We start from the raw sequence: 13,701 nt of genomic DNA on the forward strand, positions 1-13,701 counted from the left end.
ATCTGCACGCACATTAATCAAGAAAACCAGAACTGAGGAAACTGTCATTATTCCCTATGGAAAACATCGTTCCCGCTATTATTCCCAGAGAAAAGATCCCAAATCCTGCAGAGAAGAATCCACATAGCATCTAGGAGCTGTGAGTGAGATTTTTGGAAGAGGTGTGTATGTGTACCCATATACTCATAAAAGAGGGAACTGTGTTCCAATAAAACCTCACAAGTCTTAAAACTGCAGAGTGCTGGGTTCTGTGCGGCGGAAGAACTTGCTTTACACATGCAAAGAGCTGTTAATAACATGTGGGGGCAGAGATGAAAGATGACATACGAATAGATCAAGTGAGTCTGCAGGAAGCCATGGAAGTGCTTGAACCACCATTACAATTAGGTCTTCCTTTAAACACTTTAAAAGTGTTTATTATCATTAAATTAGCTCAAGCAAAATCATAAGTAGAACATATAATAGGACCATTTTTTTCAGTTTAATACTGAAAGGTTTATTTTATTTTTACCAATTGATTTTGTTCTGTTTCAAAAGGCATGTGAATACATCTGGAGAAAATCAGTTATAGATGGGACTTCACTATGTTAATACAATGAGCCATATCACAGAAATTTTTAAAGCAAGTTTTCTCTTGGGTTGTATTATGTTGAAATAGCTACTTTCTATTTACTATTAGAGAAATATTTTCTATGATGCATATTACTTATAGCAATGGCACTTTTATTAAAATCAAGTTTTCACTATTACTCCCTCATCTGACCTTTTGCCGCTCTTTGGTGTATGGGTCATCTGGACGATCAGCAGGAGGATTTAATCTAAATCCCATCTTCCTGAGGAAATTTTTTGTAAACTGGTCACAATCTATAATCTTATATCTTCGGGCATAAAAGATTACTTCTATGTTGATATTGAAATGATCTATAGTATAGAACTGATCTTCATGAGGAGGTGGAAGTGGAATCCGATGCCGTCGAACAATAGTTCCTGTAAAAGAATTAGAATATATTCATAGACTAACTTCACAGACTTGCTAGTTTTCTATGCTGATATCACCAAAACAGATGAAGTTATTTGGGACAAGCAAAATTATCCTTCATTCAGCAAAAGAACTATTAGGCAAGAGGATCATTTTATTAACAATGACACTTGCTGATCATCATCTGGAACCTCAAGTTCTAGTATTTGACTGAACTTAATGCAGAAAATCACCACCTTCTGGAGCAAACAGGAAACTTTTACAATAAATTTCCATTTGTTGGTGCAAATACAACAGGTTAGTATTTTTCAAACTACTTTTCTCATTATGAAAAGAAACATCTTTTTCACTCTCTTTGAAAAGTAACAGCAGTTTCCAGTACTCATTAATTGTTTAATCATTAATTTTTATTTAAACCAAAAAAACCCCAAAAGTTGTGCAAAAAACATGTGGTGGAGGTGTACAGGAGGGACAAGATTTGTTTGTACACTCTGTAGGGTGAGGAGAGCCATATGTAACTAAGGTGAGAGAAAAAACCTGCCCTACCGAGGAAAAAAGTGTGACCTATCAAGCACAGAGGGAGGCACATTCAACTGAGCTTCCCTAAGGAGCACACTGAAAGTAGAGACAACAGAGATGAGCCAGGCTGATTGCTGGGCTGCAGTAAAGAATCCATCTCAAAAATACAGAGCCAGGAACTCATAACCCATAGTCTAACAGGAACAGTATCCAAAAAAAAACCAATGGGAAGGGGGTGGAGAAGAAAAAAGAGAGACATTTTAACTTTTTTAAAGTACACACTTAAATTCTCTTCTTCGTAGTCTTTAAATGAAAGGACTGTTATTCTGAGAGCATTGTATTTGTTTACATCTGCCACATTAAAAGAGAAGGAAACTACTATTGGTCTATCAGCTGAAAACTGACAAATACAGTGATTAATTGGGTAATGCTTCAAAAGTACTCACTGCTGACAACTAAGAGACTGGAGCATCTCTCATATGAGGAAAGGATGAGATAGCTGGGTCTGTTCAGCCTGGAACAGAGATGGCTTGGGGGGAAAACTTGTCAATATTTATAAATACCTGATGGGAGGGAATTAAGAAGGCAGAGCCTGGCTCTTCTCTGTGGTGCCCACTGACAGGACAAGAGGCAATGGTCACAAATTAAAAGATACAAAAATCCATCTGAACACAAGAAAACACTTTTTTACGGTGAGGGTGATCAAACACTGGAACAGGCTGCCCAAAAAGGCTGGGAAGTCTCTATTCTTGGAAATACTTAAAACCCAACTGGACATGGCCCTGGGCATCTGGCTCTAGCTGATGGTGCTTGGAGCAGGGAGGGGGGGACCAGATGATTTTAAGATATCCCTTCCAACTTAAATGATTTTGTGGTACTACAAGTATTTTAGAAACTATTTATAAGCTACAGCCTCATTAAACAAATAAGTAACACATACATTAAAGAAGGGTATGCAGCTGCATGTATGACAAGCTATGATTTATTCCAAGTGAAGTTAGAGTTCACAAAGAACAGCGGATCGGCATAGCTGGGACTGAATTATTTTTTTCAACATTATAAGAGAACAAAAAAGACAACAGCAAAAGTTTTGCCACATCAGTACCTCAATATAGTTGTGTGAAAATACCCTGCAGAGAATAAAAAAGATGGTCCAATCTTCAGCCTCAGGCTCTTTGCTGTGTTTACCAACCGAGACACTTCTGTAACACCAGCTTTACAATGCAGATACCCACTGGCTAAGAGCAGACAGGAATCACCAGTCCATATTATTATAATAATTCCATAGGTTCCCAGCAACTTTTTACATTTCAGTAATTATAAAATGTGCAACTTTAGGACAGCTACAGTAGACACTCAAAAATACCAAAACTAAAAATAGTTCCAGTACTAAACTACTACTACAATAATAGTTTACTAGACACAATTATCTAAAAGGTCTATCTCATCATCTCTCGCTACAGAACTGGATCCCTTTCCAGTGCCCTTCAGCTGTGCATCTCGTCATGTTTCCCACTGAGTCCCGTTCGACGATTTTCCAGCACTACTATTTTGTTTTGGGAGTAGGTGGGGGTGGAGGGGGCCTGGGGAGAAGAGAGGAACAGGACGAGGGGGAAAGATATTGCTGTGTGGTTTTGTTTGGTGTTTGAACGGCCTTATTCCTAAATTAGTCTGTGGAGATTCTTTATTGTTTACTTTATTTCCCTAAGGACTAATCTGTACAAAATACCTTCCACTACTACATTATCAGAGTTGTTGAATTCTAACAGTGAAAACATACCCTTAATTCTTCAGGGGAATAAAGCAACCAAGCAGATTTACTTTACATTCCCATTAAAACAATCATTTAAGACCCTTTCAGTATCCTGATGTTTCACACGTCGCAAATCCTACGTTCTGGTTACTGACCTTTGAGTATAAAACAAATTTTAATCTCTATCTGTTTAAGCATACTTATACACATATTTAAGATGCATCCTCATGGAAATATTAGTTAGAAAATATGGTAATTAGCACATTTTAACATGATGCAAAACTGCATCACATTACCACTAACAAAACCACGTACTTTAAAATATTTACCTGGTGTGGACTAATCTTTGGGTCACTCCTACAAAAATCAACAGATAATGTGCTAAGTCAGAACAGTCCTCTGCAAAAATGCAAATCCTGTTGAATCACAATTTTAGTAAAAATAGAATGGTTGACAATTTTCTAATATGATGTGTTTTCGGAGCATATATTCACCTCAGAACTGGTAAATCAGCTTTCAGCTAGTTTTTCGTATAACTTTTCAAAGTACAACACACATACCCATTTTGTTCTGATGGATAAGAATTTCTTTCCTAATGGAAAATGTCTTGAAAGGATAATATCTCTAGCAATCCTTTGCTTTTATTAGGTATCACTATGCCTGATCTACACATGTAGAGGATGCATTTTATATTGTTGAATTTGAAATTTAATAAAACCTGATCAGCTGAGGTTAGGTCTCAGCATTTTTCAGATTGTCCTTCCTTCTGGAAAATAATTACGTTTCTACTTCTAGAAATTTGCTACAAGTTGTTAAAGGAGGATCTGGGTATACGCAACATTCAGGTTGCTTAGGATGGATGGCTATTCTTGATGTTTCTTTTGTCAGTTTATCAAGCAGGCTATTCTAGTGCACCACCAAGAACTATTTTAAATATTTGCATCTGGTCAGGCTAAAGCTCTCTTTTACTGTGCTCTTGTAAAGGGAGTTGGGGTACTACTTTTCTCCAACAGCGGTTGTGGCATCAAGTTCCACAGTATATCTTCTTTTCTCTCAGGGATTCTGATTATTCGGCAACTACAGCAACAGCTTAAGGAGAACTTAATAGTAGTGAAGGCCTTTTGTCTATGGGGCAGCTCGCAAAGCTGGGCAGCAAATGATTCGGTCTCTGCTGCTACACTGCCTTGCAGAAGAAATAAAGTGCTAACAAGAACTTCCTCAGCTCAGCTTTCTGACTCCTTTTGCACTATTCGAGAGTGCATTAGAGAGAAGAGAGGAAGGGGTAACATCTGGAGTTTGTATACTCTTTGCACAGAAAGGAGGAGAAGCAACCACTACTATTCCTACAATACAAAGAGCTTACCCCAATAAACAAGGGGGTTTCTCACATTCACTTACCCATCTCAAAACATAGTGAGGTCATGATTTGGCCACCATCAAGTATAGCAAAATCACAATTACTTCTAGGCCTCAGGAGAGGTTTTAAACCCTTAGATAATCAGTTATATTGGAGAAGATGACTGCAACTTCACTTTCCTGCTTGTGCTCTCCTCTTCAGGCAGCTGGCCTTGGGAACCCAGCCAGCAGGCAGCTCCACTCTCTTTCTCAGTTGGCTGACCTTGGGGAAACTAGCCAGCCGCTCCACTCTGCTCTGTCTTGCAGGGCCTGGATTGTACTGGAAGCTACAGTCAACCCCATGGGACATAAATGACCTTTTGGTAAGGCAGTATCAGCCAGCCACAGTCCTGTCAACTGGGAATTAGATCTACAAAATACTTGCACTGCCATATCTAGCCTGGCTTTCTATAGGAGGATTTATTTTTATATGGGAAGTGTAATTAGCATTCTGGCTCCGGAAGAACACAGTGGAGTTTGCTACGTCGTTAAGTTTACTGTCATTCTCTTCACTCTGTACTCCCTTATCTTTAGTTATTTTTTGTGCACTGTGATTGTCCTGGTATTTTTTGCTTTGATTCTGGTTTCTCAAGTTCACATTGACCCCTGCATTCCTTTGTGTTTTGCATTGAGTTTCTCTGTTTGTATAGATTTCTTCTAATGCTTCTAATATTTTCCAAAGTTCAAACTACAGCAAGGCAGTTTCCAAAATTAAATGAAGTTTAAATTTCAGTTATTTGGTAGCAACCTTATCTGTCTAAATTCATGCCCAAGTACAGCAGCCAATTCCGTAATGCACTTTTAAAAAGTCACTGAAATGCATTTCCCACAGATCATTTACTGTGTCACTCTGAGATCTTGATCAATGGTCAAAGCACATTTTCTGGCTTTTTCTTTTTTTCCAAAGCCAATTTGTTTTAGTTTTGTAAAATCATAATAAAAGTTAGAAATTCTTCTAACTTACTTGACAGTTATTCCTTCGCCACATCTTCCTGCAGTGCATAAACCTCTCCAAGTTTTTCTTCTGCAAAGCCACAAGCGCTACTCACAGTGGAGAATACAGTGGGAAAGTATTATACTACATTTCTCTGATCCCACCATGCCCAGAGACACCCATTCAGACCCTCAAACTCTCATCTGTGGGTTACAGCACAAGCTCTGGTAATCCCGTGGCCTCAAGGCATTAACCAGTCAGGCTAAGAAGAGCTACCTTTGATCTACCCTATCACCTGTCTTTGATCTACCCCACCACTTGCTATACTCTGCAAGAAGACTCCTGAGAACAGCCATTTGAGCTGCCTATTTTACATCTTTTCCACCAGCGTAAACATCCAAGTTAAGGTCACCACCACCTTCTGCCTTCAACAGTTTAATTCCACTTTTTCCATCACGGTTTTTTGCTGTTCCTCCTTCACACAACCCCTTTCCTGCCACTGCAACTCTCCAGCTGTTCACACAGACTGAGCCTATCCTGCTCCTGATGTTCCCACACTTCTTTCTTCACCCACATCCCTACACCTGTGCTCTTTTTCTTCAGTGCAGTTTGCCTTTCAACATCCCAAGCTCTCCTACAGTTGAACTCTCCTCTGCAAATCCCTGGCCTTCTAATTAACTGTAAAGCTGTCTTTCAGCAGATGTGCAGAGGACAACATTACAGTTAAGATCCTGAACTTCAGTTCAGTTCCTCATCCTGTTAATGACTTTTTCTGCATGATCAAGGGCAAGATTTTCATTCCTTTGTGCTTCAGTTTACAAGCTTCACAATGCACACACATTTCTGTTGTTCTTGGACTTACAAATTCCCAGTCAGGACAGCGAATTTGAATAATATAAGAGAGATATATAATTATAATAAAAGTGGCAATGGGCCAATTTTTAACTGAAAATGGAATAAGACCAGTAGTTAATGGTTTGGGATTTCTCTTTAAGGAACCCTGTTTTGCCTGTGTTCAATGACAAATATTTAGTGCCTTTAACATAAAAACTTTGTGGTTGCTCTTCAGTTATGGAGCATGAAGTCACTGCCCAAGTGCATGTCAGTAAATAATCCTCCGATAGGCATCTGCACCACCTTTTTCTCTCTACATCACATTATTCTCTAGGATAAGAATATTTGTGTAGATGTTTATGATAAGTATAGGCCCCAGATATTCTCATCAGCTGTGAAGCCCAAGTAGTCCTTGGGCCTTTCAATCTACAGTATCTCTTCCTCCCTAAACACAATCAATACATGGAGCTTCCTTACCAGCCCAGGTACCAGCAAGAAATAAATTACATGCACCTTTCAGACCCTGGAACATTTCTTTTTAAACCATCAGTTTAATACATTGTGTATACTCATTTATCCCAAATAAAGTACTGATACAAAGCCAAAGAGACCCTCAAAACATTCTTGCATGGAAAACTCAGAGAATTCTTGTTTCCTCTAACACTGTTCAGTTAATTTATTTTAGATCCAATACCAAAGGTGACACCAAAACCACTAATATAAGATACAACCAGGCTAATAGGGGGAAACTGTAACCTTCCTGTCACCACAGGATCATGACTAGACTGCCAGGAACATCAGGCCTGAAGGGGCAGCTTGCACAACCCATACCACAAAGACAATGAAAATGACTCATTCCTATAGTGAGATTCAAAGGAATCAACTTTGAATTTGCTTTATCCTGCTCTAATGAACCTGGCTTCCACCTTTCCTCTCAAAGGCGTCACCTCTGTCTCTCGGGTTAACTGTTCTTCCTTTGTCGATGGTCATTTGTTCTAAGCCACAAAATCCAGAAACAGCTGCTCCCACTCACATGACACAGAAGTCAAGGAAAACCTAAACCAAATGATGTCTCCAGACTTACGCATATGAGGGCAGGGAGAGGGTAAGTAACTTCTAAATTCCCAGAAGAGATCCAACATACTTTTCTTCAGGTCTTGAAAAAGCACTTGCCCAGATAGGAGTAGGAGGAAGTTTCTCTGAATTCAAAATCAGATCCCACTGAAGAGCCAACAAGATTTCTGCCAAGAAGAACTACTCAACACAAGGAGAGCAGGGCCTGATGTACTGGTTTAAGAAAAGATTCCCAGGTAATTTTATCCCAGGTCTAGCAGTAATGATGCACATAACACCTTTAAATACTATACTGCTCTGTAGACAAGAGAAATTGATAGCATTTGCTCATCTTGGAAAAGAATACGGTAGTTAAATGGTTAACTTATTTTTTTAAATTGCTGTGCTAAGGTCCACCAGAATGTACAAAATATCTTTGCGGACTGGGAGGCGCAGTCCTCCCAAGACATCCTGCTTATCTGGACTGTATCCCTTGAAAACTTTTTTTAATTCTGGCACTGACCCATAAACACCAAGAAGCAGCAGCTGTGTTCTCCTTCTGTAACAGGATGTTGACTGCTAGATCACATTTTCTTAGTGTAAACCAAATCCATTAATACTCCAATAAATCAACTCAGTAAACCCTCCTCCAAAAGTCCTCAGGCTGGCCCAAGTGCGGTGATGTGACACTGAGGCAAGGCAGCTTCTTGACTTGGAGGTGTCAAGGAAAAATTACTGTGCCAATGGCACTTTAATCATGAAAGAACCAACAGAGGCACAAAAGGCGCTCTCCTTCAGTAAAGGCGTAGATACTGCAGCAGCTAACAAACAATTACAGAGCTGTGGCTAGAGAACTTACCATCAGTGCCAGCATGGGAGGAACCAGGCTTAGAAATGGAGATCTAGAACAAAAATTGCTTTTGCAGAAGTGAAACGACGCTGACAAAAGACCTACTATCATATGATTTCAAACAACTATATTAGAGAAAAAAATTGTATGTGTGAGTATGGGAGGAGATTCTGCCTTACAAAACCTACATTTCCAGAAACTAGGACAATAAAAAAGTTGACGTTATGATCCATAACAAGAAAAGACAATTATAGCTGCTCACTTACATCTCATTTTAACTATAAGTCACATTACATATCCTTTGGAATAGACCAGGCCTGTACTGAAGAAAGATATAAAGGGCAAAAAAAGAGTGCTGTCAAAAATAGATACCTTGATTTATGCCACTATTTTTCACTCGGGGTTCAAGCACTTGAATTGTGTCATCTTCAAGGTAGAAGTATATTTTACAATATCTGATTCTATAGAGTTCTTGGTTTTTGTCAGGCACTTCCTCCTCAAAATAGGCATCAAAAGACAATACCTATTAAAAACAATAAATAAGTATAAAGCAGAAAAATCTCCAATGTTTTTGCAAAATACCTCAATAAAATAAGATTGTATAGATAAGTAACTAAATGTATGGATTTCAGGAGGTAGATTTATTTCTCAGAAATGTAAGAACAGAAATCCACATTAAATCACATAAATGTAAAATTCTTTGCTTGGCATTTTTATTATCACAACATCTAAGCAGCGATGGAACTCTAAAGTAAAGAAATAAATCAAACCTAAAACTATCAGCAGGCTGCTTAGAAAATCTTCTGAACAAAGCACTTTTGATAGTACAATGAGCTACCTGGGTCCTGAAGCAAATTTTAGGCTTCTATTCAATGAATTGCTGGAAAATAAAGACCATTATGACAGTCATGGATTTATCACTGAGGTAAGTGGAAAGGAGAGCTCTTTTCAAGCAGACCCTGCAAGCTGGCTAATGAATGGTATTGAAGATTATCAGAGAGAGATGACGTTTTTCAGGCGTCACTTAGAGCTGTGCAACACTGGCATTTCAAAACTTACCTGGTTCTGCAGTTCAGCAAGTGGGGAAATCTCAGAGAGGATATCAGCTGGTCTTCACAGTCTCTTGCAATAGCAATAATGCAAGAAAAAAACCCTTCATAGGCAGGGCGCTCAGTGGTTGATTGCAGTGGCCTTTATGTTTGGAGATCCCAGCTCAAACTCAGCAAACCATTACACAAGTTTTGCATGTCTTGGTATCATTTATGGTCTTTAATCACCAAGACCAATTTTAAGGGAACGTGCAACAATTATCTCCTCACTAGTGTATTATCTACCAGGATGCTTGCCATGGTTAAGTATGTGCAAGGAGGCAGTAATTAAAACAAGGTTTCCATCCTGCTCCCCCAGCACATTTGGGTCAAATCAGTGCTAATCAATACTTCATTTTGTGCAACTTTCTATTTAATATATTCAATTACCTTTATTCTTGATTCATTAGACAAACTGAAGTATTGGAAAAAAGACAACTTACCTCTTCCCTGTTTCAATGAGCATCTGGCAGACCATGGCTTGAAAATGCTTAAAATCTAGTGAACTAGCCAAGGTCCCCATATGACACAGAACAGACTGGTTAATAGTCTGTATTTCTTTAGCGCATGTCTTTGAAAACTTCAAAGTACTTCCATGAATACTAATGACAGAAATTTTAAAACACCCTAATAGAAAAACACAATGTCTTTTTCTACATCTGGGGAAAGAAAGCCAGTGGCTTGCTCAGGAGCACACAAGAACAGCTGCCCCACATCCTGGCCAGGCTTCTCAATAGGCCACTCTCCCTTCTCTCTGTCAGGATAACTGCGAGATTAAGAAAACGCTCTTCCCACAAACTCTTTCAAAGGCTAAGACCCCACTCATTTTCAGCATGCATCAAACAATATGACAGACACATTTTTGGCATCAACTCTCCTGCACTGCGATCTGCCACCGTTACGGAAATAAAATTTGAATTTTAATCAAATGACATAACTGTTGCCTGTTAAACCCGATGGCATTAAATCTTCACACAAAAAAAAATCTAGACACGATCAGTTATGGTATAAGTAGTACAACGTGCAAGTTTCCAAAAACCTACAGACAAAAGAATTGAAAATAAACAAAAATTAATTCTGGCCACGTACAATTTTTAACTGTGAATTTCACTGTTTTATGTATCAAACACAAGAATACCGGATAGAACATTCGACATACAACAGAGCCAACATAACTCTATCGCCCTTTAACATCGTGTCATCCTTCCATTTGACTAAACATTGGCGTATAGTGTCATTTTTGGTGACCAAGGTACCCTTCCTGGCCTCCAGCTACTATTCTGGAAGGACCAGGAGCTCTATGTAAATCCCTTGAATACTCCAGGGGACTTAAAGGGTACTATGGTGGAACCAGTACAGCCCAGTCTGAACATCCTGGGGTTCAGCTGACAAGGAGCTGGATTTTATTCCTTGCCCAGCTGATGATAAGCCATGCAACCATTGTAAACTTCCTTAGGTGCTGTACTCTCTTCTCCCTATTCTACAGGTCCCACCTGAATATCGTCATTAGAGTATAGGCACTGGACAAACATATTCTTCAAGTGTCCTATTTGATTACTAACTGTTCTTAATTTTGCCAATGATCTTCTCTGAGAATGGCTGTCTCATGAGACACCAGCCAGGCAAAATGGTCTGTTTGCATAGATCTCCAAGCACAATCAGGTCCTAAATACACTGTATTTATTTCTTTCACTGACCATACACCTATGTCCTGATTTACTCCATTTGAGGAGTTTGTACAACTTCTTTTGCATTTAAACTTTATTCTCTTTTTACCCTTATCAACATGCTTGTGTATGAAATAATATGCAGCAGCCAACTGCAATTTTGCAGATCAAAACAGATGATTCAGGAAGGCTTCGAAGGGGAAGCAACAGGAAAGAAGATGACTTACTTTTAATTTTAAAGCAAAGTTAATTTTAAAAATACTTGAGATGTAACACTTCCTAACTCATGTCTCATCTGTAGTACATTGCTGTGTGCAACGTTCCCGTCCCTCTCTTTAAAAAATTAAACGTTGCGTATGAAAACCAAGAGTAACAAATACTGAATAGGCTCTGTGGTATTTTGTAAAGTTGGCACTGCGTTTCCCTGGCACCTGTGGTAGCCAAATTATAAACATCGTTTCAAGCCCAGCGACTTGTGTGTGGACTTAATCGTAAAATAAATTACATTTACACCTGCCTCCTATTAGGCATATGAAATTGCAAACATTACTTTTTAACCTACTTAATAATGAAGTTTTATGCCTATCCTCCCTCCAACTACTATGGTATTGCTGAAAGTTAGAAACCAAACAAAAATGGTAAGAAAGCAGACTAGATTTAAAAAGATAAACACCTACTCAAACCATTTTTCATGTAGTCCATTTTGCTGAGTCACAAACTGCAGCACTGAAGGACATACCTGCATTCTAGGCTCCTAAATGGGGAAGCTAAATCAGCTGGGTAGTACCTTCGAACTGTCTGCAATTAATACAAACACATGAGCCCCCCAGAGGACAATTCTGAACTTGCAAAATCCTGTCCCATATTGCTCTGTTGAAGAATACACTGATTAGAAAAGGAACATCAAAAGCTACTTAGCTCATCCCACCAGCCAAGTTCAATGGCGGGTCCGAACTGCCTCCTACCTAACACCTTCATTTCATAAACTTCGGTCCAATTCCCGCTGAATTATGTATGGCCCTGAGAAGCCAGTGCACACCTCCTCATTGAAAGGGTGCAGATAAAGCAAGTACAGGACTGGCTGAATCCTTAACACTGTGGCACACACAGTTTTGGTCCCCACTATACAAAAAAGATGTGGACAGGCTGGAGAGGGTCCAGAGAAAGGCCACAAAGATGATCAAAAGACTGGAAAGCCACCACATGAGCAAAGGCTGAGAGAACTGTTTTTGTTCAGCCTTGTGAAAAGAAAGCTTAGGGAAGACCTTATCACCATGTTCCAGTATTTAAAGGGTGGCTACAAGGAAGACTGAGACTCCCTTTTTACAAGGAGTCACATGGAAAAGACCAGGGGCAATAGGTACAAGTTACCCCTGGGGAGATTCCGATTGGACATAAGCAGGAAATTTTTCACTATGAGAACAATCAGCCATTGGAATAATCTTCCCAGGGAAGTGCTGGATCCCCCAACATTGGACACTTTGAAGATTCAGCTGGAAAGGGTGCTGGGCCATCTTGTCTAGACTGTGCTTTTGCCAAGAAAGGTTGGACCACATGATCGTTGAGGTCCCTTCCAACCTGGTGTTCTATGATTCTTGAGCACATTGATCAAACCTATGTGAGCAATGCTAAGGACTTCTGAGGTAATGCCAACCAAAGTCATCATAGAATCATAGAATCATCATAGTCATCATAGAATCATAGAATAGTTTGGGTTGGAAAGGGCCTTCAAAGGTCATGTAGTCCAACCTAGTCATATGTATCTGTTCAAGGCTTACATTTTCTTGCAGTAGTTCTGGTCTGCCAAAGAGACAAAGGCATAATTGTACTGCAATTACCTGCATGGTTCATCTTTTAGAGCAAAAATTATGAGATTAGCCATTCTTCCCAATATTTAAACACCGTAATCATTTAGTCATGCAACATTTCCGTGATCTGCTCAATGGTTTCTTTTTCTGGATCGTTCTTCCTCTCTGATTGTAGGCCTTTTGCTTTAGAAATAGAACATTGCTAAGTAGAATTTCATGTAAATTTAAACATGGAAAGAAATGACAGCATGCTAGAAAATTCATATAATCACAGATTACAGTAATTTGATAAGTCTCTAACTTTAAAGGTGTCACTACATTCTTACAAAACAAAAAAATATTAATTTTAAATTCCTGTGTCTATAACAGCACAATCTACCTATATTACACATGAACAGATCACACAAAAGCCAACAGGACTTCGAGCAAGCAAAAATGATGGCATAAGTGAATTCTGAGCCTACAGCATTCCACCATGGTTAATGGTTCCCAAATGGCCATGCACATTTTCTCCTAGACTGGTGCCTACCCTACATTCACTCTCACCAGGTTGCCAAATAATTTCTTTACTGTCACCATTTTCACTAAAAAGAAACATATCGACCACTTCCTTATTTTTGTTATACCCTGTAGGAGATGTATCCCAATACATAAATACTTGTATATGTTGCTGTACGGCATGATACATGTTAATATTAATTGTCCAACATACTATTATAATATGATGGATAAATAGATATTACTACTCTTTTTGTCAATCTAGGAGGGTTTTTTTGCATGCACAAAATAATCTTCTAAAGTATGTGAATAACTGAATTTCA

The 13,701-nt window shown here is 38.9% G+C and overlaps 1 protein-coding gene across 2 annotated transcripts in view; it reads right to left on the minus strand.

The window, feature by feature from the left end:
- EFHC2 (EF-hand domain containing 2) overlaps positions 1-13,701 on the minus strand; it is a 66,856-nt gene that overhangs the window by 42,341 nt on the left and 10,814 nt on the right. For both annotated transcript variants that reach the window (XM_065653016.1, XM_065653007.1), the window contains exons 4-5: positions 8,690-8,840; positions 764-987 (exon numbers count right to left, since the gene is read on the minus strand). In XM_065653016.1, the coding sequence (XP_065509088.1) occupies positions 764-987; positions 8,690-8,840 (375 nt within the window). The remainder of the gene's footprint in view (positions 1-763; positions 988-8,689; positions 8,841-13,701) is intronic.

Source organism: Caloenas nicobarica, chromosome 1, assembly GCF_036013445.1.
Source record: "Caloenas nicobarica isolate bCalNic1 chromosome 1, bCalNic1.hap1, whole genome shotgun sequence".
NCBI lineage: Eukaryota > Metazoa > Chordata > Aves > Columbiformes > Columbidae > Caloenas > Caloenas nicobarica.